Source organism: Salvia hispanica, chromosome 3, assembly GCF_023119035.1.
Source record: "Salvia hispanica cultivar TCC Black 2014 chromosome 3, UniMelb_Shisp_WGS_1.0, whole genome shotgun sequence".
Lineage (NCBI taxonomy): Eukaryota > Viridiplantae > Streptophyta > Magnoliopsida > Lamiales > Lamiaceae > Salvia > Salvia hispanica.
Genome location: NC_062967.1, coordinates 50,309,861 through 50,337,413, shown reverse-complemented (window position 1 = coordinate 50,337,413; position 27,553 = coordinate 50,309,861). Strand labels below are relative to the sequence as shown.

At 36.7% G+C, this 27,553-nt stretch overlaps 3 protein-coding genes across 3 annotated transcripts; 2 read left to right on the top strand and 1 right to left on the bottom strand.

Moving 5' to 3' along the window:
- Window positions 1–3,920: 3,920 nt before the first annotated feature.
- Window positions 3,921–6,592, top strand: LOC125214366. The gene is made up of 7 exons (XM_048115363.1): window positions 3,921–4,364; window positions 4,638–4,724; window positions 4,822–5,079; window positions 5,195–5,359; window positions 5,455–5,508; window positions 5,605–5,751; window positions 5,917–6,592. The coding sequence occupies exons 1-7, from the start codon at window positions 4,182–4,184 to the stop codon at window positions 6,292–6,294; spliced, it is 1,272 nt and encodes a 423-aa protein (XP_047971320.1). The 5' UTR covers window positions 3,921–4,181; the 3' UTR covers window positions 6,295–6,592.
- A 1,592-nt stretch (window positions 6,593–8,184) lies between these two features.
- LOC125214434 (calpain-type cysteine protease DEK1-like) lies at window positions 8,185–20,450 on the top strand. Its single transcript, XM_048115458.1, has 32 exons — window positions 8,185–8,511; window positions 8,719–8,863; window positions 9,939–10,189; window positions 10,691–10,873; window positions 10,956–11,091; window positions 11,223–11,353; window positions 11,442–11,556; window positions 11,653–12,631; window positions 12,741–12,851; window positions 13,027–13,085; window positions 13,190–13,352; window positions 13,752–14,025; window positions 14,128–14,278; window positions 14,406–14,517; window positions 14,601–14,766; window positions 14,902–14,972; window positions 15,086–15,177; window positions 15,291–15,453; window positions 15,605–15,676; window positions 15,772–16,149; window positions 16,228–16,343; window positions 16,428–16,725; window positions 16,826–17,145; window positions 17,313–17,664; window positions 17,751–18,071; window positions 18,199–18,303; window positions 18,400–18,528; window positions 18,606–18,986; window positions 19,065–19,202; window positions 19,282–19,518; window positions 19,708–20,112; window positions 20,182–20,450. Exons 2-31 carry the CDS (start codon window positions 8,742–8,744, stop codon window positions 20,011–20,013), a joined length of 6,432 nt encoding a protein of 2,143 aa, XP_047971415.1. The 5' UTR covers window positions 8,185–8,511; window positions 8,719–8,741; the 3' UTR covers window positions 20,014–20,112; window positions 20,182–20,450.
- Window positions 20,451–20,586: 136 nt separating this feature from the next.
- Window positions 20,587–24,518, bottom strand: LOC125214435 (aspartate--tRNA ligase 2, cytoplasmic-like). Its single transcript, XM_048115459.1, has 10 exons — window positions 23,962–24,518; window positions 23,529–23,639; window positions 23,350–23,463; window positions 22,800–23,090; window positions 22,621–22,731; window positions 22,475–22,528; window positions 22,186–22,265; window positions 21,992–22,107; window positions 21,514–21,628; window positions 20,587–20,911 (listed from the first exon to the last, which is right to left on the bottom strand). The coding sequence occupies exons 1-10, from the start codon at window positions 24,454–24,456 to the stop codon at window positions 20,785–20,787; spliced, it is 1,614 nt and encodes a 537-aa protein (XP_047971416.1). The 5' UTR covers window positions 24,457–24,518; the 3' UTR covers window positions 20,587–20,784.
- Window positions 24,519–27,553: the final 3,035 nt, after the last annotated feature.

Sequence of the window (27,553 nt, the reverse complement as noted above, 5' to 3'; positions counted from 1 at the left end):
ATATTGAGAGTCATATACATGTGTGGTCTAACATTTTTTTTGCCAATCAAACTAGCGATACAGAGTGAAACAATCCGGATCACTTCATCTTTTTTGATTCTTTTTTTTAGTATGTGGTCGTCATTAATTATTCGTACACGAATTAATATGGCTTTATTATAAGCCTTTTCACTTAGTACAATTTACTAATTATTCTATTACTTAACCATTTTTTTTTAATATGTTGGGTCCTTGATTAGTACACACAAAACTCATTTTCTTTCATTTTTCTCATAAAAATAAAGAGTTTTTCCTTTTCAATTCATCCCATAAAAATATCCATTTATATTTTTGGTACTTTTTTATTAGGTCGGTCTTATTCTCAAGTAATATTAACTTTTTCTTTCAATTTCTCTCCTATTAACCAATTTGCATGTCGTCCCAAATATTTCTATTTTTATGGGACGAATAAAGTACTTTGAGAGCATCAACTAACAGGCCTAGATTAACTTTATAAAATTTATTCATTTATCAATTAAAAAATGCACCATTTTCTTTAAAGTTCCATATCTATCAGGTATTATTAATATTAACGCATATTCCAACAGTAAATAATTGATTCAAATCGTGTTGAAATACTAGTATAGAACCAAAACTTGTGAGTTGTGATCCTAATTCCAACTTTGAATTGCATTCTTTTATATACTTTCACATGGAAATAATGAAATGGATTCCAGCTTATACACATTTAGTCATATTAGTCCAAAGTTCTTCGATGCTAAAGTAGAGAATTTTCACTATTGTTTTCCCCCAACAACTTTAGACGGATTAATTAATTGTAACTGGTAAATAATGCCAATTGATGCACATAATTTCAATAAAAGAGGCCAATACACACTACTATTGTTGACTAACTCGACTACCTACATGTATAGCTAGATACCAACAATGACAAATTACAGAAGCTTAGGAGTTTGGATTTTCTTCTCTCTTTGAAGTTAGGACCTAATTCTTTTAATCTTGTGAATCATGCATCTTCACTCTAAACTACAAATCTACGTATAATTAATTGCTTCGCATACATATATCAACGCATAAATCAGTCTAAACTACAAATCTCGTGATTCATCCTTGTGTGAAAAATTAAGTAAAATTATTTATTTTGCTTAGTATCTCTCGATTCGACTAGTTGTTTTAATTGTGAGATAGTCGCCATCTAACAAATATATAGAATTATTATTTTGATAAGTCTACTAGTTTATAATTGTACATATTTTTTTATCAGTCATGCGTATGTAGTTAGGTATCTAATTAACCTTGCTCGTTATAAGAAAATAATGAAATTTATTATACATGTTACTTCATTTTCTCTATAATTAAAAAATGAATAAAAGAATAAATTGAGATTTATTTTTATATTATCAATAAAATTAATGCCATTAATAATAATTTTTAAAATATTAGAATTAAAAGAGAAGGTTACTCACATTCACTCATTATTTAATTAATTAAGTTCGATCACTTTTAGTAACTATATAAATTTAGTAGGAGTAATAAGTAAGATCAACAAACTCAAATTTTTACATTGAAGAGGGCAAAATGGTAAAATACAAATCTGCAAAATATGTTGGGGTTGTTTGAGCGCATAGGATTCCTATATGGTGGCCAAGCTGATGAGGTCAAAGCACGTGTATGCCCACCCACGACCCCAAATTTGATTTACGGTTTTACCCTCCGTTTAAATGGCACAATTAACCTCAGTGAACTGAAAAAAATAATCTGAAAAAAATAATTTCAAGATAATTTTGCGATATTTTGAATGTTATCTGAAAAAAATAGCTACTACTATCAGAAGTATGTCCTAATTCTAAAGCCTAAACTATAGAAAACATCCCCCTTTTACACATTAAAACTATAGAAATCTTCTTATTCTGTTCTTTTGTCAACAACTTAGGTTTGTCCATTATCGTTTTATTTATTTACTAGGAGTAGTATTTATTTTTAATCTTCTTAAAAAATTATTCTCGATTAATTTCCATGAGTCCAAGACTGTTCTCTTAGACTTTGACCAAAAATAATATAAAAATTGAATTGATTCCTGGCATTAGTGAGTTTATATTTAATAAACATAAGAAAATTTGTATAAAATTAACATTACCATAAGGGAAGAATCTTTGTCCGAATATACACACATCAATATTACTATGATATTATCAATACGTTTTACAGAGTTGCAGTCATGATTCTCTGACCCTTTTTGTCTTATCTTTTTATGATAATTTAAAATTTTACTAGTAACTCATCAAGACATTACAATAATTTGTTTATTATATCATACATACATTATCAGCATTGCAAAAACAAGTAGACATGAAACAACTAATGAATAATTAAGACGTGTATTTGTAGTTGTGGATTCGTTGTAAACATTAATGCTCAAGTTATCAGATATTGACATGTTTAATTCTTGTGGACAAAATTACTACAGCCCAACCTAATAAAGTTACTTAATCTTTATAAATTATAAAATCATTTATTTAAAAAAATAAATCGAAAAATCACGTGTGATCGTACGCTTGGATAGAATCTCAATTCAGCTACAATGGGTCAGAGCACATGTAAAAGTGTGTGACCATTTAAAAGTTTGCAAAAATTACGTTATTGGCAATAATAATTACCTTTGACTGATATAATGATGGGGTGAGCTCTGAATAACATCCTTGGGATTTCAGATATCCCATTTTTATTTTTACTTTTGTTGAGGTAGAGTTTTATGTTAGGTTTAGAAAAATATCTACTTCCTCAATTTCGTTTTGAGTATTTATTTTAAAAAAATAATAAATACAAAAGATAAAGTAAAATAAGAGATGTAATAAGTTGGTAAAATGTTTAACTTATTTATTATTTATGGTAAAAATGAAATAAAACTTTTATTGATGGACGTGAAGGAAATTACAAAAACATGACACTTATTGTGGGACGGGGGAGTAATACACTACTTCATCCGTTCCATGTCAATTGAGTCATTTTTTATTTTGAAAAGTTTCAAGATAATTGAGTCATTTCTATTTTTGTCAAAAATATCTATCTCTTCTACTTTATTCTCTCTTCGTCTCACTTACTATATTCACTATCCATTTATCATATTATTCTTATTCTTCGTGCCAATAAAAATATCTCAATTCATAAGGGACGGAGTGAGTAATATATTTAGGCCATTTTAGAGCAAAACAATCACTATCCATTAAATGATTCGATAATTGAAAGGGAAGAATTAATGTTGGCGAAATTTGTTTGTATTGATTGAAAGGTATACCAGCAATCCCTTTTCATAGTCATACTCATACCGTCAATTGTGCAATGATTCATGACCAAGATTCACCTCTCATCATTGCCATATTTCACATTTTGGTTAATTCGAATACATTTCTCTACAATCAATGTACCAAGTTATCATATGGTTATACAAAAAACATGTTGCCTTGATTTAGTTATAAGTAATGTGATTAATTCTTTAGTGTTTGAAACAATAAAAATAAAAAACCTCCATAAAGAAAGTGTATAATTGAAAGAAAAAATCAAATAAAAAGCTGCAAAATTAGTTCAAAGGGGTAGACCGTTGTGCTTGTGCATTGGTAAAGGAGCGGAAAAGAGGAGGGCAAATTTGTAAAACCAGCGCACGCCAATTTAAACTAGAAGGGCAAAACCGGAAAGTGGCGTAGATAGTGGGTGGAGGCGGACAAAACGACAGAGTATCAGTGGTAGGCGAGTGGAGGCAAAAATTCTCCACTTTCTCACCTTTTCTATATTCCCCTTTTGCCCCTCGTGTCTGGAAAGCCTAATTTCTAAATTAGAAAGGAAAAAGAAAAAAAAAAGTGTAAGTAATTTTTGCACTAAATATAATTAACAATTGCTGAATAAAATAGACATCTCTGCATCGCAATTTGCTTTCTCGAAGCACAGAAGAGAGAGAGAGGAGAGAGAGTGAGTGAGGGTGGTGAGGAACAGTAGCTAAACAGTATCACAGGGGGTGCATAGGATAAGCATAGAAGTATTGGTTTTTGGGGTTCCTTTTTTGTGATTTCAATGGTTGGTTTGTATCATTGAATCTTGGGCTCGTGTTGTTTCCCTGCTAACCTACGCCTCGGGCTTGCTAAAGATTTGATTTTTTTGCTTCTGGGTTTGCCCATTTGGTTATTGAAATGGGTGGTAAGGGATTTAGCCGTGGCCACTGGAGGAGAGACTTGAAGGTGGTGGTGTTTTTAGCTTGTTTATGGGGCTTGGTGTCGCTATCGTGCGCCGGGAGGTTGTCTCCTTCGAAGCAGAAGCTTGAAGTTCAGAAGCACCTGAAAAGACTCAATAAACCTCCGGCTAAATCCATTGAGGTATGTTAGCTTTTTTTTAGTTGGCTGGGAAATTTAATTTTTGTGTAGTGAATGAGTTGTTGAATTTTGTTAAAGTTTCCAACATTTGGTCATGAGCTCAATTAGATTGCTTATCAGTTTATGAAATTTCGCAAGTTGAGAATATTTTTGTAAAATCTTCGAATCTTGATATTGTCATAGTGATTGAGTGATAGTACTTTTGTAGGACTTTTAAGGAATTATGACCCTTGTTTTTATTATAATGAACGTGATGTATTTGTGATGATGCAACAGAGCCCAGATGGGGATGTTATTGATTGCGTGCCCATTACAAACCAGCCGGCTTTTGATCATCCTTACCTAAAAGACCACAAAATCCAGGTCCATTTCTTTTGTTTTCTGCATTTAACACACTTTTCTTGGTTTTGAGATGAATTTGGGGCATGTTGTTCTGATTATTTTGCATCTATTGCTGCAGACTAGACCTAGTTTCAATCCAGAAGGACTCTTTGGGGAGAACAAGATGTCGGTGGAGTCGAAACAAGGAGCAAATCCAATCACTCAGCTGTGGCATATGAATGGAAAATGCAGTGAGGGTACCATTCCTATTAGGAGAACTAAGAAGGAAGATGTGTTGAGGGCAAGCTCTGTGAAAAGATATGGAAAGAAGAAGCACAGAAGCATTCCCAAGCCGAGGTCGGCTGATCCTGACTTCATCAATGAAAGTGGTCATCAGGCATGTAACTAAAATGGGGACTCTTTTTGTTGTTCTAAACAATATATATAAAGCAAGCTTTATTGTTTTGTTTTCTACTTTTCCATGTGCTAAAGTAGTTTCCTTTGGTTACCAGCACGCGATAGCTTATGTGGAAGGGGACAAGTATTTTGGAGCAAAGGCTACTATTAATGTTTGGGAGCCCAAAATTCAACAGCCTAATGAGTTCAGCTTGTCCCAAGTTTGGGTGTTGGGCGGTTCCTTTGGCGAAGATCTTAACAGCATCGAAGCTGGTTGGCAGGTACACTGTCTGTCAATTTGGGATGACTTGATGAAATAATTCAAGAAGGATATGTTAATATAAATGGGCCTGATATATGATGCTTGTGCTTTCAGGTTAGTCCAGATCTCTATGGAGACAACAATACTAGATTGTTCACTTATTGGACTGTAAGTTCTACTCATTTTTTGTGTTATTTGATGTTTACCGATGTTGAAAATCTCGAGTGGTTTTCTAATTTCTAATTTCTCCTGTCACAATAACAGAGTGATGCATATCAAGCCACGGGTTGCTACAATCTTCTCTGCTCGGGGTTCATTCAAGTCAGTAATGAAATAGCAATGGGAGCTAGTATCTCTCCTGTTTCTGGATTTCGGAATTCACAATATGATATTAGCATTCTCATCTGGAAGGTAAATTCCAATTTCACTACAAACCACCTTTTGTGATTAGATAATAGCATTTCAAAAGCACCATCATTGATGCCATGAGAGAATCTTGAAATTTTCCTGCTTGTTACATGATTATCAGTATTCAGTATTGCAGTTTACACATACTAGCTTTTCGTTTCTGTATAGGATCCGAAAGAGGGACATTGGTGGATGCAGTTTGGAAATGACTACGTATTGGGGTACTGGCCGTCCTTCTTGTTCTCCTACTTAGCCGACAGCGCCTCAATGATTGAGTGGGGCGGGGAGGTAGTGAACTCGGAGCCTGATGGGAAGCACACCTCGACTCAAATGGGCAGCGGTCATTTCCCAGAAGAAGGCTTTGGCAAGTCGAGCTATTTCCGGAACATTCAATATGTGGACAGCTCCAACAATCTTAAAGCCCCCAAAAATCTCGGCACATTCACTGAGCAATCCAACTGCTACGATATTCAAACAGGCAGCAATGGCGATTGGGGAAGGTACTTTTACTATGGTGGCCCTGGCAGGAACCCGAATTGCTCATGAACAAGCTATAATACAAGAAGAAAGAAAGAAAAATGGAAAAACAAAGAAGAAAAGAAAAGGAAAGAGTGTTTGGATCACTGTATTATTCAATGTAGTCCTCCTCTCTCTGTGTACACCCCACCATTTGTTTCTTGTTTTAGTTTTTGTTAGGTTTTTATTGAGCAATGAAACATGTTTTTGGTGGGAACTTTTGACCCTTTTTGTGTGTTGTAGGTTTTCTCCATCTTTGTAAGTGTCTGTATTGGGGGAAGTAAGCTCTAGTTTCTTGAAAATCATGTAAGAAACTGGCCATTTGTCATTTCTCTCTCTCTCTCTATAGTTGCTAGTATTAATCTATTTGCTACTTTGTGATTTTTCAAGATAAAAAAAAACTATACCCATGTTTGGAGATAACTCCATTATGTGAATGCTAAGATTAAAATAAATCTGACAAGTGTTTGTCTCTTATCCAAGTGGGATGTGATGTCTGAAAAGATAATGAGTTTCCATGTGTGAGAAAGTAATTCATTAACCTTGAGATTCTTGGTGCAATGCCTTTGTGCAAGAGGAACCCACCACTATCAATCACCCCCACAAAATCTTGATAATTAATACATTTTTTTATTTATTTTTATTGGCTCAACTTTTTAATAGTACTATATATTATACCACTACTATCTTTTTTGGTCATTGATGAGCATTTAAAATGCTTTTTAGGATTGACGTTTTCATTCCTTTATTTAAGGGAGGTGTAATTGTGTAAAGTCGATTCCTTTTAAAAAGAAGGAATGTAAAAGGTACTACTCATAAAGGAGGAAATATAGCCCCATTTTTATTGCAATAATAAAGCCATCTATCCATAGTCCGTGTGCACTACCAAGATGAAAAGTTTAACTAATGCTCTCTATTTGTAATTAATATATTTATGTTTTTGGTGGACGTGGGTTTTTCATGTTCATTCCACGGGCAAGAAACATTTAAGTCAAAGTCCTATTGTCACAAGTCAAATTAAATAGGTGTGAATGTCAAAAAGTAAAACAACTTAAAGAAAAAAAGTGTCACGGTTTGTACATGGAAAATGACACTTTTAGAATTGGTCTTTCACCTTTTCAAACTTCAAAGCCCATTAATAATCGTGGCCCAAATTAAAAAAAGCAGCCATATCTGGGCTAAGCCCAACAAAACTTTGTCATTTTCTATACTTTTATAATTATAAATAATAAATAATTTCTTGTTAAAATGGTAACTCCCACCATATTAAAAAAAATCATGATTTTTCATTATAAATACATAATCAGATTTTCGAATTTATCCAATTATTACATTCAGGATAAGATGTAATCCTCTCTCTAATTCATGAACATAATTTTTCAAAATATAACGTTAAATAGGGGTGTGGAAATATTTATGTTTGTCAATTCATGAATAGTTATGTCCGTTTTGATTGGTTGGATTTTGCGTTTTATCAGTTAAAAATGAATGTCAGTCAGCAATATATAATTCAAACAAATTTAATATTTCATCAGTAAACCAATAATTTATTAAATTGTCAAAAAAGGAAGTACTATACTTTAACTGGCCAGTAAATATCTCAAACCCCAAGCATGTATTTACGACAAAATTCGGACTCATGTCTGAAACAAATTCCCCTTCCAATTCGCAGCTACCAGACTCTTACCAACACGACACCTCAAGTCCCTCTCTAATTGGTGCGTCACCAACACGCGCACAGCAAACGCGTATAAGAACAAAATTCCCAGCTGTTACTTTATATATTTACAACCACAGACTTATAATATGATCAAAAAACAATTTATATACTTATTTTTATTTTAATATCCAAACGCGCACACTTTACTCTTTCTTCTCCATTGCCTGCCTGCCTCTGCTCGCATCTTCTCTCTCTCTACAACCTAAAGCCCTGCATTCTTTCCACCCTCATATTTCACTTCTCTTTTCTCACAAACTGTAGGGTTTTTTTTTTTTAACTCATCTGCTTTTACCTCTAATCTTGTACTACCAAATTTGCTCTTTGCATTTTCAGCTTTCTTGTTTTATTTTTCTTTTTAATTCCATTTTTTCTTTTCGCCTCTTCTTCTGCTCGCTTGGATGTGGTGAAGTTAGGGCGAAATCCCTAGCTTTTCGCTCTTGATTATGGTGGGGACGGACATTGTGCTTAAAGGCTGTGGCTTTTCCAGCTGAAATCTTGAGGGAAATGACTCAATTTTTCTGGAATAGGTGAGCTGTGTGTGTTTGCTTTAAGGGTTTTGTTAATTTATTGATTTTATGGCTTCCTGATTTTGAAAGACTGTTTTTTTACTTCCCAATTTGAATGCGCCGCGCCAGTTGAACTGGTCAATTTTATTTTCTTTCTGGATTTTATTTCTTGTTTTTCTTTTTTAAATGGATTAATTCACTCTGATGGGTTTTTTTTTGTGCGTGTAGTTGAGATAAAAGGGGGGTTCAAAATGGAGGAGGAGCATGAGTTGATCCTGGCATGCATAATTTCGGGGTCCCTTTTCTCTGTTCTTGGGGCTGCTTCCTTTTCTATACTCTGGTTGGTCAATTGGCGGCCGTGGCGTATCTATAGGTGCCTCTCTTAACCCTCCTCGGGGCTCAAATCTTGCATAGCTTCTTTCGTTTTGATTTGGAACTCCAGTAATGTAGTCGAATGGCTAGCTTTGCTTTTAGTTGTACTCGAGATATAATGCAATGAGCCAATGAGTTAGGAAATACTGTTTGTTTTATAATCTGGATTGCTGGAGTGGATACATTGGCTTCAGGAATGACTATGAGTTTCCATACATCTTGGATTTGGAGTTGGCCGGATCACTGAGTGTTAACAATGTTTCTGGGACTACTAGTTGGATTCTTCAGTCCCAGACTGGAATAACTTGAACTGAAACATAATAGAACCTTTAGGTAGTTGGCATATTTTGATGCATTATATAGTTCTCTAAGGTGACCATAATTCTATAAGCTACTGCAGTCTATCTGTATTAAACTTTAAATCTCAGCTGATGCTAGTTCATACTAAATGGAGTATAATATTTTAGTTACTAATGGGAAAGAATATGGTAACTCCCGTCTGGTAGGAGATGAAGAAATTAGGTATGGAACCATGCTAAGTTGTTGTCTTTATTTAATACAGCAGGTTAATGAAGTAGAAAATTGGTATCTCCTTATCTCACACTCCTTTGAAAAACCAAATCTTCAGATATATGGATTCATCATATGTTCATCACTATGGTCCATATTTCTTTCACTAAGTTTCTATGGATGTACCCTTTTCATTATAGACAAACTTGTGTATGTATTCTAATGCATGTAGCTCATAAATTAGTTTCTTCCCTCCTTAAGTGTAAATTCTACTCCATTGCCCATGATCAATCAATTTGATTAGGAGGGAAGCACTATCTCCTTTTCCAGTACGTGTGTATTATTTCCTTTTATACAATATGTAAAAAAAATGAGTAGTTCGTTGTTCATTATTTCCACTGATTCAGTTAGTCCTTTTCAAAATTGGTAGTAGTACTATTTTTTTTCCTTGTTTACTTTGCTTTAAATTTGTATGAAAATTTCTAAGGAGTTAAGCAAGTATTCCTGAACATCCGAAGAACTAGGCCTGTACTTGACTGAGTTCCTCTTCATTATTGCTTTCTCAGTTGGATATTTGCTAGAAAATGGCCGAATTTCCTCCATGGGCCTCAGCTAGGAATATTGTGCAGCCTTCTATCCCTGGGTTCATGGATAGTTGTTATTTCGCCAGTGGTGGTGCTTACTGTTTGGGGATGTTGGTTGATTGTGATACTGGGGAGAGATATAATTGGCTTAGCTGTTGTAATGGCTGGAGTTGCTCTACTTTTGGCATTTTATTCCGTAATGCTCTGGTGGAGAACACAATGGCAAAGCTCAAGTATGTATCTCCTACCCCCACTGAATTTGAATGAAGCCTGTATTTACAAAAATATTTCTTGAACTGATTTCTGATTATTTATCTGATAGATTATTTATCGCTCTTAGTATCAAGTCATTGCTTTTTTGTTCTTTTACTTTCAATATCTTTACGCCATCCTATGATTTTAGAAAATAGAATAGGAGTGTCCTTTAGGTACAATTCTTCCTACATCAACACAGTTCTAATAATATCATATCAGAAGGGAATAAGCTAATTTGCAGCTGCCATTATCAGTGGATATAGCCATAGAAACAGCTCCAGTATATTCCCACTATTAATTCGTATACGTCATCTATATTCTATACCATCAAAATATTCTCCAAACTCTGATGTGAATTGTGTAAAGAGAAATATAGATATTTGTCCATTGTTACTAGATGCATTGGAATTAGCCATGCTGCTTGTGCATGCCATATCGCACGCTAACGTATACATGATCCTTATGAAAACCTTGTGCAGGGGCTGTTGCAATTCTTCTTCTTCTGGCTGTTGGCTTGCTTTGTGCTTATGAACTTTGTGCTGTATATGTTACTGCGGGTGCAAAGGCATCCGATCGGTATTCTCCTTCTGGTTTTTTCTTTGGTGTCTCTGCAATTGCCCTAGCAATCAACATGCTTTTTATTTGTCGGATGGTTTTCAATGGTACGCCATAGCTCATTCTATACGGACCTCAAAATCATTGTGAGTTCAGAAATATATTTATCTTTTCTTATATATCCAACAGGCAATGGTCTAGACATAGATGAATATGTGAGAAGGGCATACAAATTTGCTTACTCAGACTGTATTGAAGTGGGGCCCGTTGCTTGCTTACCTGAACCGCCAGATCCCAATGAATTATACCCTCGTCAGTCAAGAAGGCAAGTTGTCCTTTTGACTGCTTGCATTAGTTTAATTCAATCCTTCTTTGTAATATAATACTCTTCAGCTTGAGTCCATTATGTATTCTCTTCAGCTTTTCAACTTATGTAGTCATATATGATTCTTGCAGGGCATTACACCTTGGGCTTCTCTATTTTGGTTCCCTTGTGGTTCTGCTTGTATATTCCATCTTATATGGTTTGACAGCTAAGGAATCTCACTGGCTTGGAGCAATTACTTCTGCTGCAGTTATTATTCTTGGTATATCCACTATAGACATGCCTAAAACTTCAAATTCTCCACTATCTACTTTTTGTTTCTTATAATCTGGAATTTGTATTTCTTCTAGATTGGAATCTTGGCACATGCCTCTATGGATTTAAGCTTCTTAAGAGCCGTGTTGCTGCACTTTTTGTTGCTGGGGCTTCTCGCGTCTTCCTAATATGTTTTGGAGTCCATTACTGGTTTGTTTCATACCTTGTGGAATAAAGTAAACGGTTACCAAATATTCTTGTCTTTAATCCAGTTTCTCATATTTTGTGATACAAAATCATTTACAGGTATCTAGGACACTGTATCAGCTATGCAGTTGTGGCCTCTGTGCTTCTTGGAGCTGCTGTGTCTCGTCATTTGTGCATTACGAACCCATCTGCTGCTAGAAGGGATGCTTTGGAGAGTACAGTTATTCGTCTCCGAGAAGGATTTCGTAAGAAAGAGCAGAACTGCTCCTCCAGCTCATCTGAAGGTTGTGGTTCAAGTGTAAAACGCAGTAGTAGTGCTGATGCTGGTCACCTTGGTAATGGTACAGTACCTAACACTGGGGATCTTACTAGCTGGAATCATGTCGAAGGTATCCATAGTGAGAAGGGCATTGATAGTGGAAGGCATAGTTTTGCATTACGTAGTACTTCTTGTCGCTCAGTCGTTCAAGAAACTGAAGTTGGGCCTTCTTATGTTGACAAAAGTTTTGACCATAACGGGTCTCTGGTGGCTTGTTCTAGTAGTGGCATGGATAGTCAGGGATGTGACTCAAGTGCATCTAATTCTGTGAGTCAGGTGTTGGACTTGAATTTGGCACTGGCTTTCCAGGAGAAGTTGAATGATCCGAGGATTACATCCCTCTTGAAAAGAAGAGGAGGACAGGGTGAGCTTGAACTGACAAATTTACTGCAAGATAAGGGACTTGATCCTAATTTTGCTGTGATGCTGAAGGAAAATGGATTGGATCCTATGATCCTTGCATTGCTGCAAAGAAGTAGCTTGGATGCAGATAGGGATCACCGTGACAATACTAACACAGCTATGATGGACTCTAACAGTATTGACAATATGCCATCTAATGAAATTTCATTCTCGGAAGAGCTTAGATTACGTGGTCTGGAGAAATGGCTACAACTATGTAGACTATTCTTGCACTATACAACTGGCACACCAGAGCGGTCGTGGCTTTTGTTTAGTTTTGTCTTTAGTATAGAGACCATTGTTGTGGCCATTTACCGCCCAAACACTATCAATCTGATAAACTCTACACACCAACAGGTACAGCCTCCCTTTATAATTTATTGCAGTTTTAGTGGTGTTTGTTATAACAACTTTACATTTATTACCTTGTTGCCTCTTACCACAAGTTTGATCTCATTTTCTGCAGTTTGAATTTGGTATAGCTGTGCTACTATTGTCTCCTGTTGTCTGGTCAATCATGGCCTTCCTTAGGTCACTTCAATCTGAAGAATTGTCTATGACATCCAAACCTAGAAAGGTAGTTCTATTTTATGTTCTGGAGGCTTTCAAGCTAGATTATCTTATTTTATTTTCTTTTAAGTTCTAGACTTAGATGGGCTGTATAAGTATACTTTTGTTTATAATTTCTTCACCCTCTATTAACGTTTCTGCACTGTTGATTTTATTAATATTTTTCTTTCATTTATATGCAGTATGGCTTTGGTGCTTGGTTAGTGAGCACTTCTGTTGGATTATTGCTTTCCTTTTTGAGGTAAACTTCTTTCAATCATGTTTACCATCTTCAAATACATTACCATTCATTCCATTACCTATATGGTCAGCATTAAACTCATGATTGTATATCTATATCTGCAGCAAGTCATCTGTTCTACTGGGGTTGTCTTTAACAGTACCCTTGATGGTGGCATGTCTATCGGTTGGTGTTCCAATATGGATTCAGAATGGTTACAAGTTTCGAATTTCTGGTGGCACTGATGCAGGTCATACTGGGAATCATGTCATTACTAGGAGAAAAGAGGTACAGTTTTTTCCTTTTTCCGGCTAATTTTGCTGTTTGCTACTGGTTTAGAAAAATAAAAAATGCGAGTTGGCCTTCACGTGTAGCTGATGGGCGCTGTATATCATATTATGGGTTTCTGAGATCTACGCATATGATGCCAAAGTTCCCTTTTTCTCATATAATTCAAGGAAGTGTGTGTTCATATAATAATGCCATCCTTGATTTCTTAGAATGATTGTATCTAGTATTGATACTGTTCATTTTCTCTCTTTAGTTCCTATGTTATTGTCTCTATTCTATCAAAAAATTTCCATGGGGTTTGGCTGTTTATTTTATGCTAAAACTATCACATCTGATTCCTCAAACTTATACTCTCTTCTGTTCGTATGTTCTGGAGCTAATACTATTTTTTGCCAGGGTGTTATTCTTTTTATTTGCATGGCCTTATTTGCTGGATCTTTATTAGCACTTGGTGGGATTATATCTGCGAAGCCCTTGGATGACTTACGCTACAAGAGCTGGACTGGGGATCCAAAAAGTGTTTCGTCTCCCTATGCATCATCCTTGTATATTGGCTGGGCCATGGCCTCTGCAATCGCATTGATAGTAACTGGCGTCCTGCCAATTGTATCATGGTTTGCAACCTATCGATTTTCTCTCTCCTCTGCTGTATGTATTGGGCTGTTTGCAGGTGAAATTTTCTTTACTAGGTTATTATTCATCTTTTAGTTGATCCTGTTTATGCACTTAAAATTGCTTTCCATTACTAAGGATTGATTCCATCCTCTTACAGCTGTCCTAATGTCATTTTGTGGGGTATCATATATGACGATCGTCACTTCGAGGGTAGACCAGATTCCGACAAAGGCTGACTTTCTTGCTGCTTTGCTTCCATTGATTTGCATTCCTGCTGTCTTGTCACTGTCCTCTGGTCTTCTCAAATGGTGTGTGATATTATAGACATGTATTTTAAATGTAGCTTTTTCCTATTATGGTTCTTAAGCAGTTAGATCTATGGTCAGCCATGGTAGCTGTTAAGAGTGACTGACATATTCAGATGTATGATCACAGGAAAGATGACGGCTGGAAGCTTTCTCGTGGGGCTTATATATTCATAATTATTGGCTTAGTTCTGTTGTTTGGTGCAATTTCAGCAGTTACAGTTATAATTGAACCATGGACGGTGAGTTAACATTTTTACAGAGTCATTTTGTTTCATTATATGCCAGCGTAACCTCATCTGATTTGTTCATCTGTCTGTTGCAGATTGGTGCAGCATTCCTTTTAGTGGTTCTTCTTTTGGTCCTTGCAATTGGCGTGATTCACTACTGGGCTTCAAATAATTTTTACTTGACGCGGTTTCAGATGTTATTTGTTTGTTTCCTTGCATTTCTTTTGGCTTTGGCTGCTTTTTTTGTTGGTTGGTTCCAAGGTAAAAATGCATCTCATCCTTTTAATACAAAGTAATATCTGATCTGCTTAAATTTACTCGTGTACATGCTTCCTTTTATATCAATGTCAGAATTGGACTTGTACACTATTCTAAAGTCATTGCTTTTTTTAACAGAAAAAGCTTTCGTTGGTGCATCTGTTGGTTACTTCTCATTTCTGTTCTTGCTGGCTGGAAGGGCACTGACTGTGAGTTGAATCATATTACTATAGCAGTGTAGCTTACTCCACGAACCAATGCAATTCATTGTTTTCTTGGGAATATTATATATCCTGTTTTATATTGCCGATTGACTTTGCAGGTACTTCTTTCCCCTCCCATAGTGGTTTATTCTCCTAGGGTATTGCCTGTATATGTTTATGATGCTCATGCAGATTGTGGAAAAAATGTCAGGTTTGTCAATCTCCTTTGGGAATATCAAATTATTTATTCTTCAATTCTCAGTCCTGTGAGGAGCACTCTATTGACTTCGCTCTACATTTTTAATCAATGTTGTTTTCATACAGTGCTGCGTTTCTCTTGCTTTATGGGATAGCACTTGCAATTGAAGGCTGGGGTGTTGTTGCCAGTTTGAAAATTTATCCGCCTTTTGCTGGTGCTGCTGTGTCAGCTATTACACTTGTTGTCGCCTTTGGATTTGCCGTCTCACGTTCTTGCTTAACTCTTGAGGTTTTATTTTCTATCTTGAGCTTACCATCTGTCATTTGAAATCTATAAGACATCCTGGAGCAGGTCTTGAATTTTCCATCATATGGATCATTTTTCTCTTCTTTTTCTATGTTATGCTTCATCTCCATTCTAAAATTTTGCCTTTTCTTAGATGATGGAAGATGCTGTTCACTTTCTGAGCAAGGAGACCGTGGTACAGGCAACTGCTAGATCAGCAACAAAGGTGATTCCTTTCAGTTCTATTTTGTTCAAGAAAACATCCATTGTCAAGTAACATGAATGCATTATTTGATCTGATACCCCTCCTACTCTATGCAGACAAGAAATGCTTTGTCTGGAACATACTCCGCTCCTCAGAGGTCTGCCAATTCAGCTGCGCTTTTGGTTGGAGATCCTAGCAGTGCAAGGGATAGGGCTGGGAACTTTGTGCTTCCCAGAGCCGACGTGATGAAGTTAAGAGATCGTTTGAGAAATGAAGAGCTGACTGCAGGGTCATTCCTCTCCAGATTGAAATGTTGGAGGATATTGCAGAATGATGTTACCAGTGATGTAGGTCATCGGAGAGAGATGTGTGCTCATGCCAGAATTCTTGCTCTTGAAGAAGCTATTGATACAGAATGGGTTTACATGTGGGATAAGTTTGGTGGGTATTTACTCCTTTTGCTTGGTTTGACTGCCAAGGCTGAGAGGGTGCAGGTATGAGCATTGTGCTGGTATGAGTTTGGTATATTGTTTTTAGTGCCTGCTTATCATTTTCTACCATTTTTTTGCCAGGATGAAGTTCGCCTGAGACTATTCCTAGATAGCATTGGTTTTTCAGATCTGAGTGCAAGAAAGATTAAGAAATGGATGCCTGAGGACCGTAGACAATTTGAAATTATACAGGAGAGGTTGGAAAGATCTGGGAACAAATTTTCAACTGTTTTCCTTTGTTATCCCTATTTTACTTATTAATTCTTTTTATGTACTTGTAGTTATATAAGAGAAAAGGAGATGGAAGAGGAAGCTCTGATGCAGAGACGTGAGGAGGAAGGAAGGGGCAAAGAAAGGAGAAAAGCCCTTTTGGAGAAGGAAGAGCGCAAGTGGAAGGAGATAGAGGCTTCTCTCATATCATCTATTCCTAATGCTGGCAGTAGAGAGGCAGCAGCTATGGCAGCTGCTGTTCGTGCTGTAGGAGGTGATTCAGTACTTGACAACACATTTGCACGCGAAAGAGTGGCAAGCATTGCCCATAGAATACGTGCAACTCAGTTATCTCAACGTGCACAGCAGGTTACTAATTCTAAAATTCAATTAATTACTTTTGAATTGAATTTCTCATTATGAGGTGATGGTACTTACAAACATAGACTGAATTTCTATCTTGTTACAGACTGGACTTGATGGTGCTATTTGTGTCCTGGATGATGAACCGACGACAACTGGCAGGCACTGTGGCCAGATTGATCCTAGTTTATGTCAGACCCAAAGAGTCAGCTTCTCCACAGCTGTGATGATCCAGCCTGATTCTGGGCCAGTATGTCTTTTGGGCACTGAATTCCAACGAAGAGTTTGTTGGGAAATTCTTGTAGCTGGTTCTGAACAAGGCATTGAGGCTGGACAAGTTGGGCTTCGGTTAATTACAAAAGGGGATAGACAGACTACTGTTGCAAAAGAGTGGAGTATAAGTTCATCTTGCATTGCAGATGGGAGGTTTGTGTCTATTTTCATATCTTGACTCTATTTTGTGTTAGATTCTATGGGACTATTGAAGTTTTGATTGTCTGATCTCCCATATTTCCTTGTTCTTTATTTATCTCAAGTTTCTTTACTGCTCCTTTTCGAAGAAGCATCTATTTATTTCTCAAATTGTGTTGTAGGTGGCATATTATCACAATGACTATAGATGCTGATATAGGCGAAGCCACTTGCTTTATTGATGGTGGCTACGATGGCTATCAGACTGGACTTCCACTTAATATTGGAAATGGCATATGGGAGCAGGGAACAGATGTTTGGATTGGTGTTAGGCCACCAACCGATATGGATGCATTTGGGAGGTCAGATAGTGAAGGCTCTGAATCCAAGATGCATGTAATGGATGTTTTCCTCTGGGGAAGGTGCTTAAGTGAAGATGAGATCACTGCCCTTCCAGCCGCTGTTGGCATCGGAGATTACAACTTGATTGATCATCCTGATGACAACTGGCAGTGGGCTGATTCTCCTCCAAGGGTTTGCTTCTTTTCCGAATATCCTTCCTTATAAGCATGGTATTCTCTTTTGCTACTGTTGAATAAAATCCTGGTCATTCTCTATAGGTTGAGGACTGGGAGAGTGATCCTGCTGAGGTTGATCTCTATGACAGAGACGAAGTGGATTGGGATGGACAATATTCAAGTGGGAGGAAGAGGAGATCCGACAGGGAGGGGGTCATTGTGGATGTTGATTCATTTACCAGAAGGTTGAGGAAGCCAAGGATGGAGACTCAGGATGAAATCAATCAACGTATGCGCTCAGTAGAACTGGCTGTTAAAGAAGCCCTCTTGGCAAGAGGGGAAGTGAATTTCACTGATCAGGAGTTCCCTCCAAGTGACCGTTCGCTGTTTCTAGATCCTGACAACCCTCCATCCAAGCTACAGGTAGCTTTTCCCTAAATCTTGCTCCGCTTTTCTTGGCTTTTTTTTTTTTTTTTTTTTTTTTTTTTTTTTTTTCTGTAGTCATTTGTACAAAGTGTTCTACCTAACATGGCCTTGAGGTGTGCCACAGGTGGTTTCTGAATGGATGAGACCTAAAGAAATAGTCAAAGAGAAACATCTGGATTGTGCTCCGTGCTTATTTTCAGGAACAGCGAATCCTTCAGACGTTTGTCAGGTTCTGTCAATCTTGCATGTTCTCCTCTCCATCAACCTTGATAGATCTTTGTTATATATTGTGGTCCACTTACTTTCAATGTCGTAACTTGAACAGGGACGGTTGGGTGATTGTTGGTTTCTGAGTGCGGTTGCTGTGCTGACTGAAGTTTCTCGAATATCAGAAGTCATTATCACTCCAGACTTTAACGATGAAGGAATTTATACAGTTCGCTTCTGTATTCAGGTGGGTTCAGTCTTCATTCGCGTCGATTTGAGGATGAAATTGTGATTAGCCGATAAATTTTAACTTGTTGACATTAGGGGGAATGGGTTCCCGTTGTTGTCGATGATTGGATCCCATGTGAATCACCTGGCAAGCCTGCATTTGCAACCAGCCGGAAGGGGAACGAATTATGGGTCTCTATACTTGAAAAGGCATACGCTAAGCTTCACGGTTCATACGAAGCATTGGAAGGCGGGCTTGTCCAAGATGCTCTAGTGGACCTTACAGGAGGTGCTGGCGAGGAGATTGACATGAGAAGTTCTCAATCTCAGATTGATCTTGCAAGTGGCAGACTATGGTCTCAACTATTACGTTTTAAACTGGAGGGGTTTTTACTCGGTGCTGGTAGTCCTTCAGGTTCAGACGTGCATGTTTCGTCCTCTGGGATCGTGCAGGGGCATGCTTACTCTATATTGCAGGTATTTATGAATTTTTGTCGATACACTACGTGAGTCATGGAACTTGGAATGTGTGATCATATTCGTAATCTTGCTCAGGTACGTGAAGTAGACAGCCATAAACTTGTCCAGATACGAAATCCTTGGGCAAACGAGGTTGAGTGGAATGGCCCTTGGTCCGATTCCTCGCCTGAATGGACAGATAGGATGAAGCACAAGCTCAAGCATACTCCACAGGTAAATTGTGATATTTTTGTGCAATCGCGACTCAATTGATTTGTTTCTAGAGTATCTAACACTGCGTGTTTGGGGACAGGCGAAGGATGGCATATTTTGGATGTCGTGGCAAGATTTCCAGATCCATTTCCGATCAATATACGTGTGTCGTGTGTACCCACCAGAAATGCGTTACTCTGTCCACAGCCAGTGGCGTGGTTATAGTGCCGGTGGATGCCAAGACTACGAAACTTGGCATCAAAACCCGCAGTTCAGATTGAGAGCCACTGGTGCCGATGCATCTTTACCAATTCACGTGTTTATAACTCTAACTCAGGTACGAAGAAGCTCTAGTTACCTGAGCTCGTCTTTTCTTCTTTTGGTATGCAACATCAAATTCAAAGGCCGATGGATTTGAACCTTAAAACCTTTGCCTCGAGACTTTAGCCAGTCTATGCTAGGCCAACACGCACACACTCCCCTCATTTTGATGTGACAATAAGTGAATGTTGTCGTATTTGTTTAGGGGGTGAGCTTCTCAAGGACAACAGCCGGCTTCAGGAATTACCAATCAAGCCATGATTCAATGATGTTCTACATCGGGATGAGGATTCTAAAGACCCGTGGCCATCGTGCTGCGTACAATATCTACATGCACGAATCGGTTGGTGGGACCGATTACGTAAATTCCCGGGAAATATCATGTGAGATGGTCCTGGATCCTGACCCCAAGGGATACACCATAGTTCCGACAACAATCCACCCGGGAGAAGAGGCGCCCTTCGTGCTTTCAGTGTTCACCAAATCATCCATAACTCTCGAAGCCTTATAACAGTGAGGGCAAGCTGGCGTGGGAAGCAGACAAGCTTGCACGGAACGCGCCTGCAATGATGACTGCAATCATGAAGTTGATGGAGGGCTCGAGTGCAAGGTAATTTTTCGACTGCTCTTCATATTGTTCTAGTAAATTTACAGCAGCTGAAGTTTGGATTGATTGTAGTGAACAGGTGAGCACAAGCATGGAGTGGAAGAAATGGGGTGAAAAGGTTGTACATGAGTTTAGGTGATACAAGAAATTTGTAAATGAGAGGGTTGATAGGGATAGGATTAATAGGAATAGGTTTAGGTAGAGAAGAAGAAGAAGAAGAAATACTAGAAGAGATTAGCAAGGTTGCTGTAGCATATTTGAAGCTCCAGCTCCAATTTTGTTGCTCAGCACTCAAATGTATAAATATTTGCCTCATTATCTCATCTTAATTTCCCACTGCACCTCATAATTCCTCCCCTCTCTATACACATTCACCGTTGCAATCTAGTAATACATATAATAACATAACATGAAACTAATCTTTTTCCTCAGCTTTAGATATCTTAACATTAATGTTCAAATTTAAAAACTTGCACAAAGAGAAAATCGAGCCTTTTTTTTAGATGAAACATCTTCCATTCTAAATAAAACACAACTATTAACATCGCTTGTGTCATGTATCACATTTGGAGTTGCAAAAATGAGAGAACCAACTGAGTGTAATTGTTTCTACCACCAACAATGATCAATCAACTACTCAATTTTCTATCTTTACCCAACATGGAAACGAGGCAATCAAGGTGTGATTCTCTGTGGATCACGGGGGAAAAGTGATGTTTTCCGGATGTTGTTGAGTGCACAGAAAAGCATTACCACACGCTCCAACCCTACTCCAAATCCACCATGAGTTGGCGCCCCATACCTGCAATATATACATGAAACATGATAGACAATGAAGGTTGCTGTGCATACTGTAGAGCTCTCCCTAATAGGGATGAGATGAGCACGAATCATAAGAGTAGTACTCCCTCCGTCCCGGAGTATTAGACTCACTTCTTTTGGGCACATGATTTAAGGAATTGATATTTAAATGGTTAAAGTGGAGAGAGTAAAGTATGAGAGAGAGAAAAAGTAGGAGAGATAAGAGAGAAAAAAGTAGGTGGGGAATAAAATAAGATAAATGCTTTTTGCTAAAAAAGGAAACGAGTCTAATATGTTGGGACATCCCAAAAAGGAAAGTTGGTCTAATACCTTGGGACGGAGGGAGTACTAGTAATCAAGTGATCTAGAAGTATGCCTCGATTGAAATCTAATGCAAAACACTATTGGTTCCTAAATGTCTATAGAAAAAAGGCATACAAGGTGTTGGAAATCAATTATGAAGTGGATTTCATGTAGAAAAATGGTATTTTGTGCCGACAGTTAGGCTCTCACAACCACAACCTTACGTAAACAATAAAAAACATCTGTTTCTTTAACTTTCTAATCACGGGAATAGGAACAGAGGAAGCTAAGGAAGTGAACCTGAAGGCATCAATGTATGTGGATATAGTGCTGACGTCAATCCCGCATGCTTGTGCACGCTCTGTCAAAAACTCTGGCAAATGAATACGCTGAGCTCCAGATATGATTTCCTCACCTACCAATAAAATCAAGAAAAAAAGGCTTACTTAACAGATGAATGTTTCAATTCCACTATGAAGGGAGGAGAAATCTGGCTGCATAGCTTTTTTATTCATCGGAGGTTTTAAAAATGAAATTCATTTTCACCTAATTTCCACTATGAAGGAAGGAGAAATGTGACTGTATAGCTTTTTATTTATTTGAGGTTTAAAAATTAAATGAATTTTCACATATTTTCCATCCAAGTATGATACAGTCTAATTATAAGTGGTATGGAGTGCTTCCCGGCTAAAAAGAGAGTTTTTGAAAACTGAAGAAAAGCATTTCTTTGCATTTTGTTCTTCTCGGAATTCATGAAGCGAACATTCCCCACACTTACCTCTAATGAAGACATCAAACGAGTTGCTGTACTTGGAATTGTCATGGCATGGCATGGTATAGAATGGTCGAACTGCCAGAGGATAACGATGAAGTATGTAGAACTCAGTTCCATACCTAAAATTGAAATGTCAATAAAATGCATAAAATACATGTGAGAAAATAAATGAGGTAAAACAATAACAAGCAGCTTACTTCTCAAGGACAAGTTGGCCAAGCTTCCTCTCTGTCTCTGTGTTGAGATCTCCAAAAGGATCAACTTCTATGCCAGCCTCCTGCAGTAGAAGAAGTCATCCAGTTGAAAATGTGACTAATTGTCCATATGTAAGTTGTGAACAAGGAGAAAAGTACTACTACTAAAGCAAAAGGCGACCGTCCAACTTGTATATTAACAGTTAATAAAGATCCCCTAAAGTAAATCATTATAGACTCCGGTGAACTTGATATGCAAAGTTAGAAGACTAATTTACATTTGACATATTACCTTCAGCATATGTACTCCCTCTTCAAATGTAAGTCTTAAGGTCTTTCGTAGATACTGCAAATTAAAGTTCAATAATGAGCCTTCACAAAAAAAATTTGACAAGTATAGCGTTTGCTCTCAAACAGAGACAAATACAGACAGCCAACCTTCAGCTTTTCAAATGGGTATTGCTTGTTGATTGCTTCAAGCTCTTTAGCACATTTCTCATTCAAGGTGTCGAACATTTTCACAAATAAGCCATCGACAATGTCCATCACCTGCGTGAATTCTAGGTGAGTGATCTATAAAAAGCAAATCCACCAAAGCATTCACAATTAATACATACCTCTGAATAGTGCTTCTTAATCCTCATTTCAACATCAAGACCAATGAACTCACACAGATGTCGATGAGTAAAAGAATCCTCTGCTCTATATACTGCACCAATCTCAAACACGCGGTTAAAACCGCCACAGATGGCCATCTGTTTATGAAGCTGAGGTGATTGTGCCAAGCATGCAGGTGTTCCTTTGTAATCCAATCTGAAGACAGCAGCGCCACCTTCACTAGAACCCGCAATCAGTTTAGGTGTGTGGATCCCACGAAAACCATTAGATAACAAATATTGTCTAAATATCTGCACAAAAGAAGTAACTACATTTGTCGGCATATTCAACTGATGATTGGCAACTGGTACATACAAAGATTGAAAACATGAGCAGTACAACTGAATAAATTCAAATGCCAACAGACAAATCCAAATCCATAACATAGTGAGTAGAAGAAAGATGCCATAAAAAGAATATGAACAAGAGAAGAAAGCTAACTACAAGATTATCAATATCTCGAAGACAGCGTAATGCATAAGGATCATGTAGCATTCAGATGCTACTTACCTCCTCAACCTCACACTGGACTGTAAATATTCCTTGATTTGCAGGAGTGCGCAAGTCAAGGACCCTGTAATTCAGTCGAGTGTCTTGATTTACACGAACGAGTTGCTCACCCGCCTACATTTAGAATGCAAACTTTTGGCATAAGTTTTCGAGCAAAAGAACAAGACATGAGTCGATACCTGCAAAGCCTTTTCAATTTCAGCCTCGCTTCTTGCTGCGTCTTCAATATTGATAGGCAGTATAGGAACTGCCTTGTTAACACAATAAAGCTTCCTCACTTGAATTTCCACCTAAACAATTTAAACAACATAGTAAGCAGCTGATTAAAAAAACTCAACTAATCAAACAGTACTTAACAAAACCCTAATGATTGTGGATTAGTAGTAACACACAACCTGTTCAATTTCAGCAAAGATTTACAGTTTCGCCTAATCATCTAAAATCATATCTTTCCAAATAAGCTGCTTCGTCAAATCAAAATCCAATCCAATCCAATAGAGTTGTCATCCTAATCTCAACTAGTATAACATCAATTCAAATTGTTCCAATAAATCGAGAAATGAATTACATTACAATGAATTAGACATTTGTCCGCGAAATTTGCAAGCAAACCTGCTGAGAGGCGCCGGTAATGGGCTGAGACGGCACGGAGACGATCCCTTCAATGTCAACAATGCTCTCCCGGCTCAATCCGGTGGCGAATTTGACCATCTGCGGGCTGACCAAATCCGGCGCCACAGTTAGCACGCATTGGACGGTGAAGCACTCCTCCCTGACGACTAAAAAGGCCATCTTCTTCCCCACGGCGCGAATGGCCTGCGCGTGGCCTTGGATGAGCACGGGCGTGTCCTTGAGCTCGCAGGTCAAATCCTTGACCGGAGTCCACAGCGCGGACGAGAGGTCCTTCGATTGCAGGTCGTTGAGAGGGATTTCGCCGTAGCTAGCCGCCAATGGGTCGTCGGCGGAAATGGAGAGGCTGGCCGCGGCCGCTGTGGCAGATGCGGCGGCGGCTTCTTGGCGCTTCCGCTGGCGCTCCAGCTTTGCGAGCTCCTTCTTCGAAGGCTTCTTCTCATCGGCCGCGGCGTTCATGGATTCTTCAGAAGACATCTTTGGAGAGAGACAGATTGAATAAAGGAAAAGCGGCGGCCGCGGTTTATTCGATTCTCCCTTCAACTAATTCGTTACAAAAATACAGCTTCTAAATATATGAAATTTGGAAGTGTTACTATTGACATTTTTTAGTAAAATGAATAAAAACACTATTCACAAATTGCATTGTCCATTTGTGAGAAAGGCATATTAGATGTAATTTCACTAAAATGTTGGGCATAGATATTTGCAAACAAATTCAAACATCATATACTAATTTTATTAGCTTATTTTTAATGAGGTTGAGTTACCATGATTTGACTTAACTTTATGGCTATTCTGACAATTTGCTCAGATCGAACATATAATCGACTTCTACTCGAACATATAATCGACTTCTACTCGAATGTAAGTAAATGTCTTTTATTTGACTAGTCCATTTTCATTCTCGTCATTTATTACTCAGCAAGAAAAACTTATCTCACTACGAGCCATTGCAATGTTATATCGCATCAATATCAATAGTTAATCAGTCCAGTAAGCAGTTGAAATAAGAGTAAATGTCAAAACTGGTCCTAAACATATGCATATTTTATGATTTTGGTCATATACTTTATCTTTTGAATTTTTTAATATTTTAACCCGATTTTGACCGATTTTTATGGTTGTAACAATCTCATTCGGGTTAAAACCGTTTAAAAATTGGTCAAAATCGGGTTAAAAACGTTTAAAAATTGATGGAATTGTTAGTGTAGGACCAATTGTGATCCAAGTTGAAATGTTCAGGATGTAAAAATTCAAAAGATAAAGTATAGGACCAAAAGCATAAAATTGACATATTTTCATGACCAGTTTTGGTCTTTATTCTTAAAAAACTATATTCTTCTATAGTGATTTTGGGTGAATATATTTTTCAGTGATTTATCGATCACCTTCATCATTTGGGATATGTGAAGACTTGGACATTTATTAGTTTAAAACTCCAATGTAAATAACAAAAAGAACGTGAATGATATATGCTCTTCCCGTCTTATAAAAATAGTCCTTTTTTATAGTTATTTTGGTTTGTCGTACGAAATTAGTTCATTCTCATTTTTTAGCAAACTTGTATTAGATTCATTTTCCATTAACAATACTTCAATCATTTTTTTTATCTATTTCATATTTATCAATTCTGTATTAATTCTCATGCCGTCTTAAAGTCTTTATTGTATAAGACATGATAAAGTTATCTATCTATAATAAATAAATAAATATATAAAAGGAGAGTTTTGGGAGTTTTTGTATAACTATTTTATGAAAAGAATGTAAATGCAATAAACAAAAATTATTAAATTGATTAATTAATTACAATCATGATCATATACTATATAATTGGACGGTTATCTATTTAACAAGTCATTTTCACTATAGTAAATATTACTACCCCATAAAACATAGTATATCGTACATACATGATACATGGTAAAAAAAAATCTATTTAGCAATACTATTATGAAACTATGGCTTTGAATAATTTGATAGTAGTAATTTAATTTATATATTCTTGGATTTAATGTGTGATTGAAATAATTTAATATTATGATCCATCGCTAATGTTATGTATCAATTCAATCATGCATATCAAGTCTCGTACGTTAAATTACATCTAACTAATTGTGCAAAGAATGTGCATGGCAAAATTTCTATTGTAATTTCTATTCTACTTATTGTTGTTCATTTGTAAATTTGTACTATAGTTAGAATACTACCTTCTACAATTCATGAATTTTATTCCAGTATTTTTAATTGTAATAGTAATCTAATTTTAAATATTTAAATGAATACTCCTACAAAATTATCAATTTGATAATCTTAGTATATTATTGTAGTACAATAGACAATCGAACTACAATTTATAGTATTTTAAATTATCTATAAATGAACAATTTAAAATACTACTATAAATTATAGTTTAATTGTCTACTCACTTTTACATGTTTACGTGAATGTTATTTTATTATAAACATTTCTAATATTTATATAAATACTTTAATTTTAATTTTTAGATTTATCATCACAAATAGTAGTGTATGGTATTATTTGTGAATTTATTCAATTTTTAAATTATTTTGAACCATGCTAAATTTTTGAGCTGGGACGGAGGGAGAATTTTATTGATATTTGACTCATTTGTTGGTTATGATGAGTATATTTTAAAGTTAAGGGTTTATGATTTAGGTTTCAAGGTTTGAGTTTTTAGTGTATAGGGTCATCACTATATTGCAATGAAATAAAGTTCGACTAGGATCTCACCAGTGCAATCTTAAATTATAGCTTTTGATAAACAATATCTTAAATCTCATTAGGAGAAGTGGTAATTATACATTCTTTAAGTTTTTTAGGTTTGTGTGATGTAAATTTGCTTTATTTTTTAGTCTCGCGGTCATAGTCATTTTTCCATTTTACAAAAATAATGTACAATATTATATTCCACGTATTTATATTTTAGTTGAATCCTAACTTCCTTCATTTGTTTTTACTAAGCGGGTCATATTAAAACTTAAACTAAAAACAACCATGTTTTCTGAAAAAATGGAGTACTATAGAGAGAGTTTAAATATTTATTTTTCAATTTTAAATGCAAAGAAGCTTGAAGAACCGAGGGAAATTCATTCTTTCTAGGGGCAACTTTAACAATACTTCAACTTATTGTCGAGATTGAACTAGCTCAAACCTTTCTGCAAAAGGTAACTGATAGGATTTAGGTTCCCTATCGAGAGGTTTGTAGAGCACGCGAAGATTGAACGGAACAAATGAGGATAAACCTAGTTGAAGTGCTAGGGTTTCGGAACCAAGAATGAGAATAGAAGTTAATTCATATTTCTCAATGATTTAATTATCTATGGGATTCTAGTATTTATAGAATCCTCAACCCTAGACGGTTCGACCTTCCTAGTTCGTCTCGGGAAAGAACCGACAAGAAAACCCGAGGATATCCTAACCTAAACCCAACGATATCTTGCAAGGCAAGATATCAAAAAGATTACAAAATATTACGTGAATTAAATAAACAAAAATAAGTCTAACTATGGAAATTGAAATAAACTAAAGATACGCAAGGATTTGCATGGAT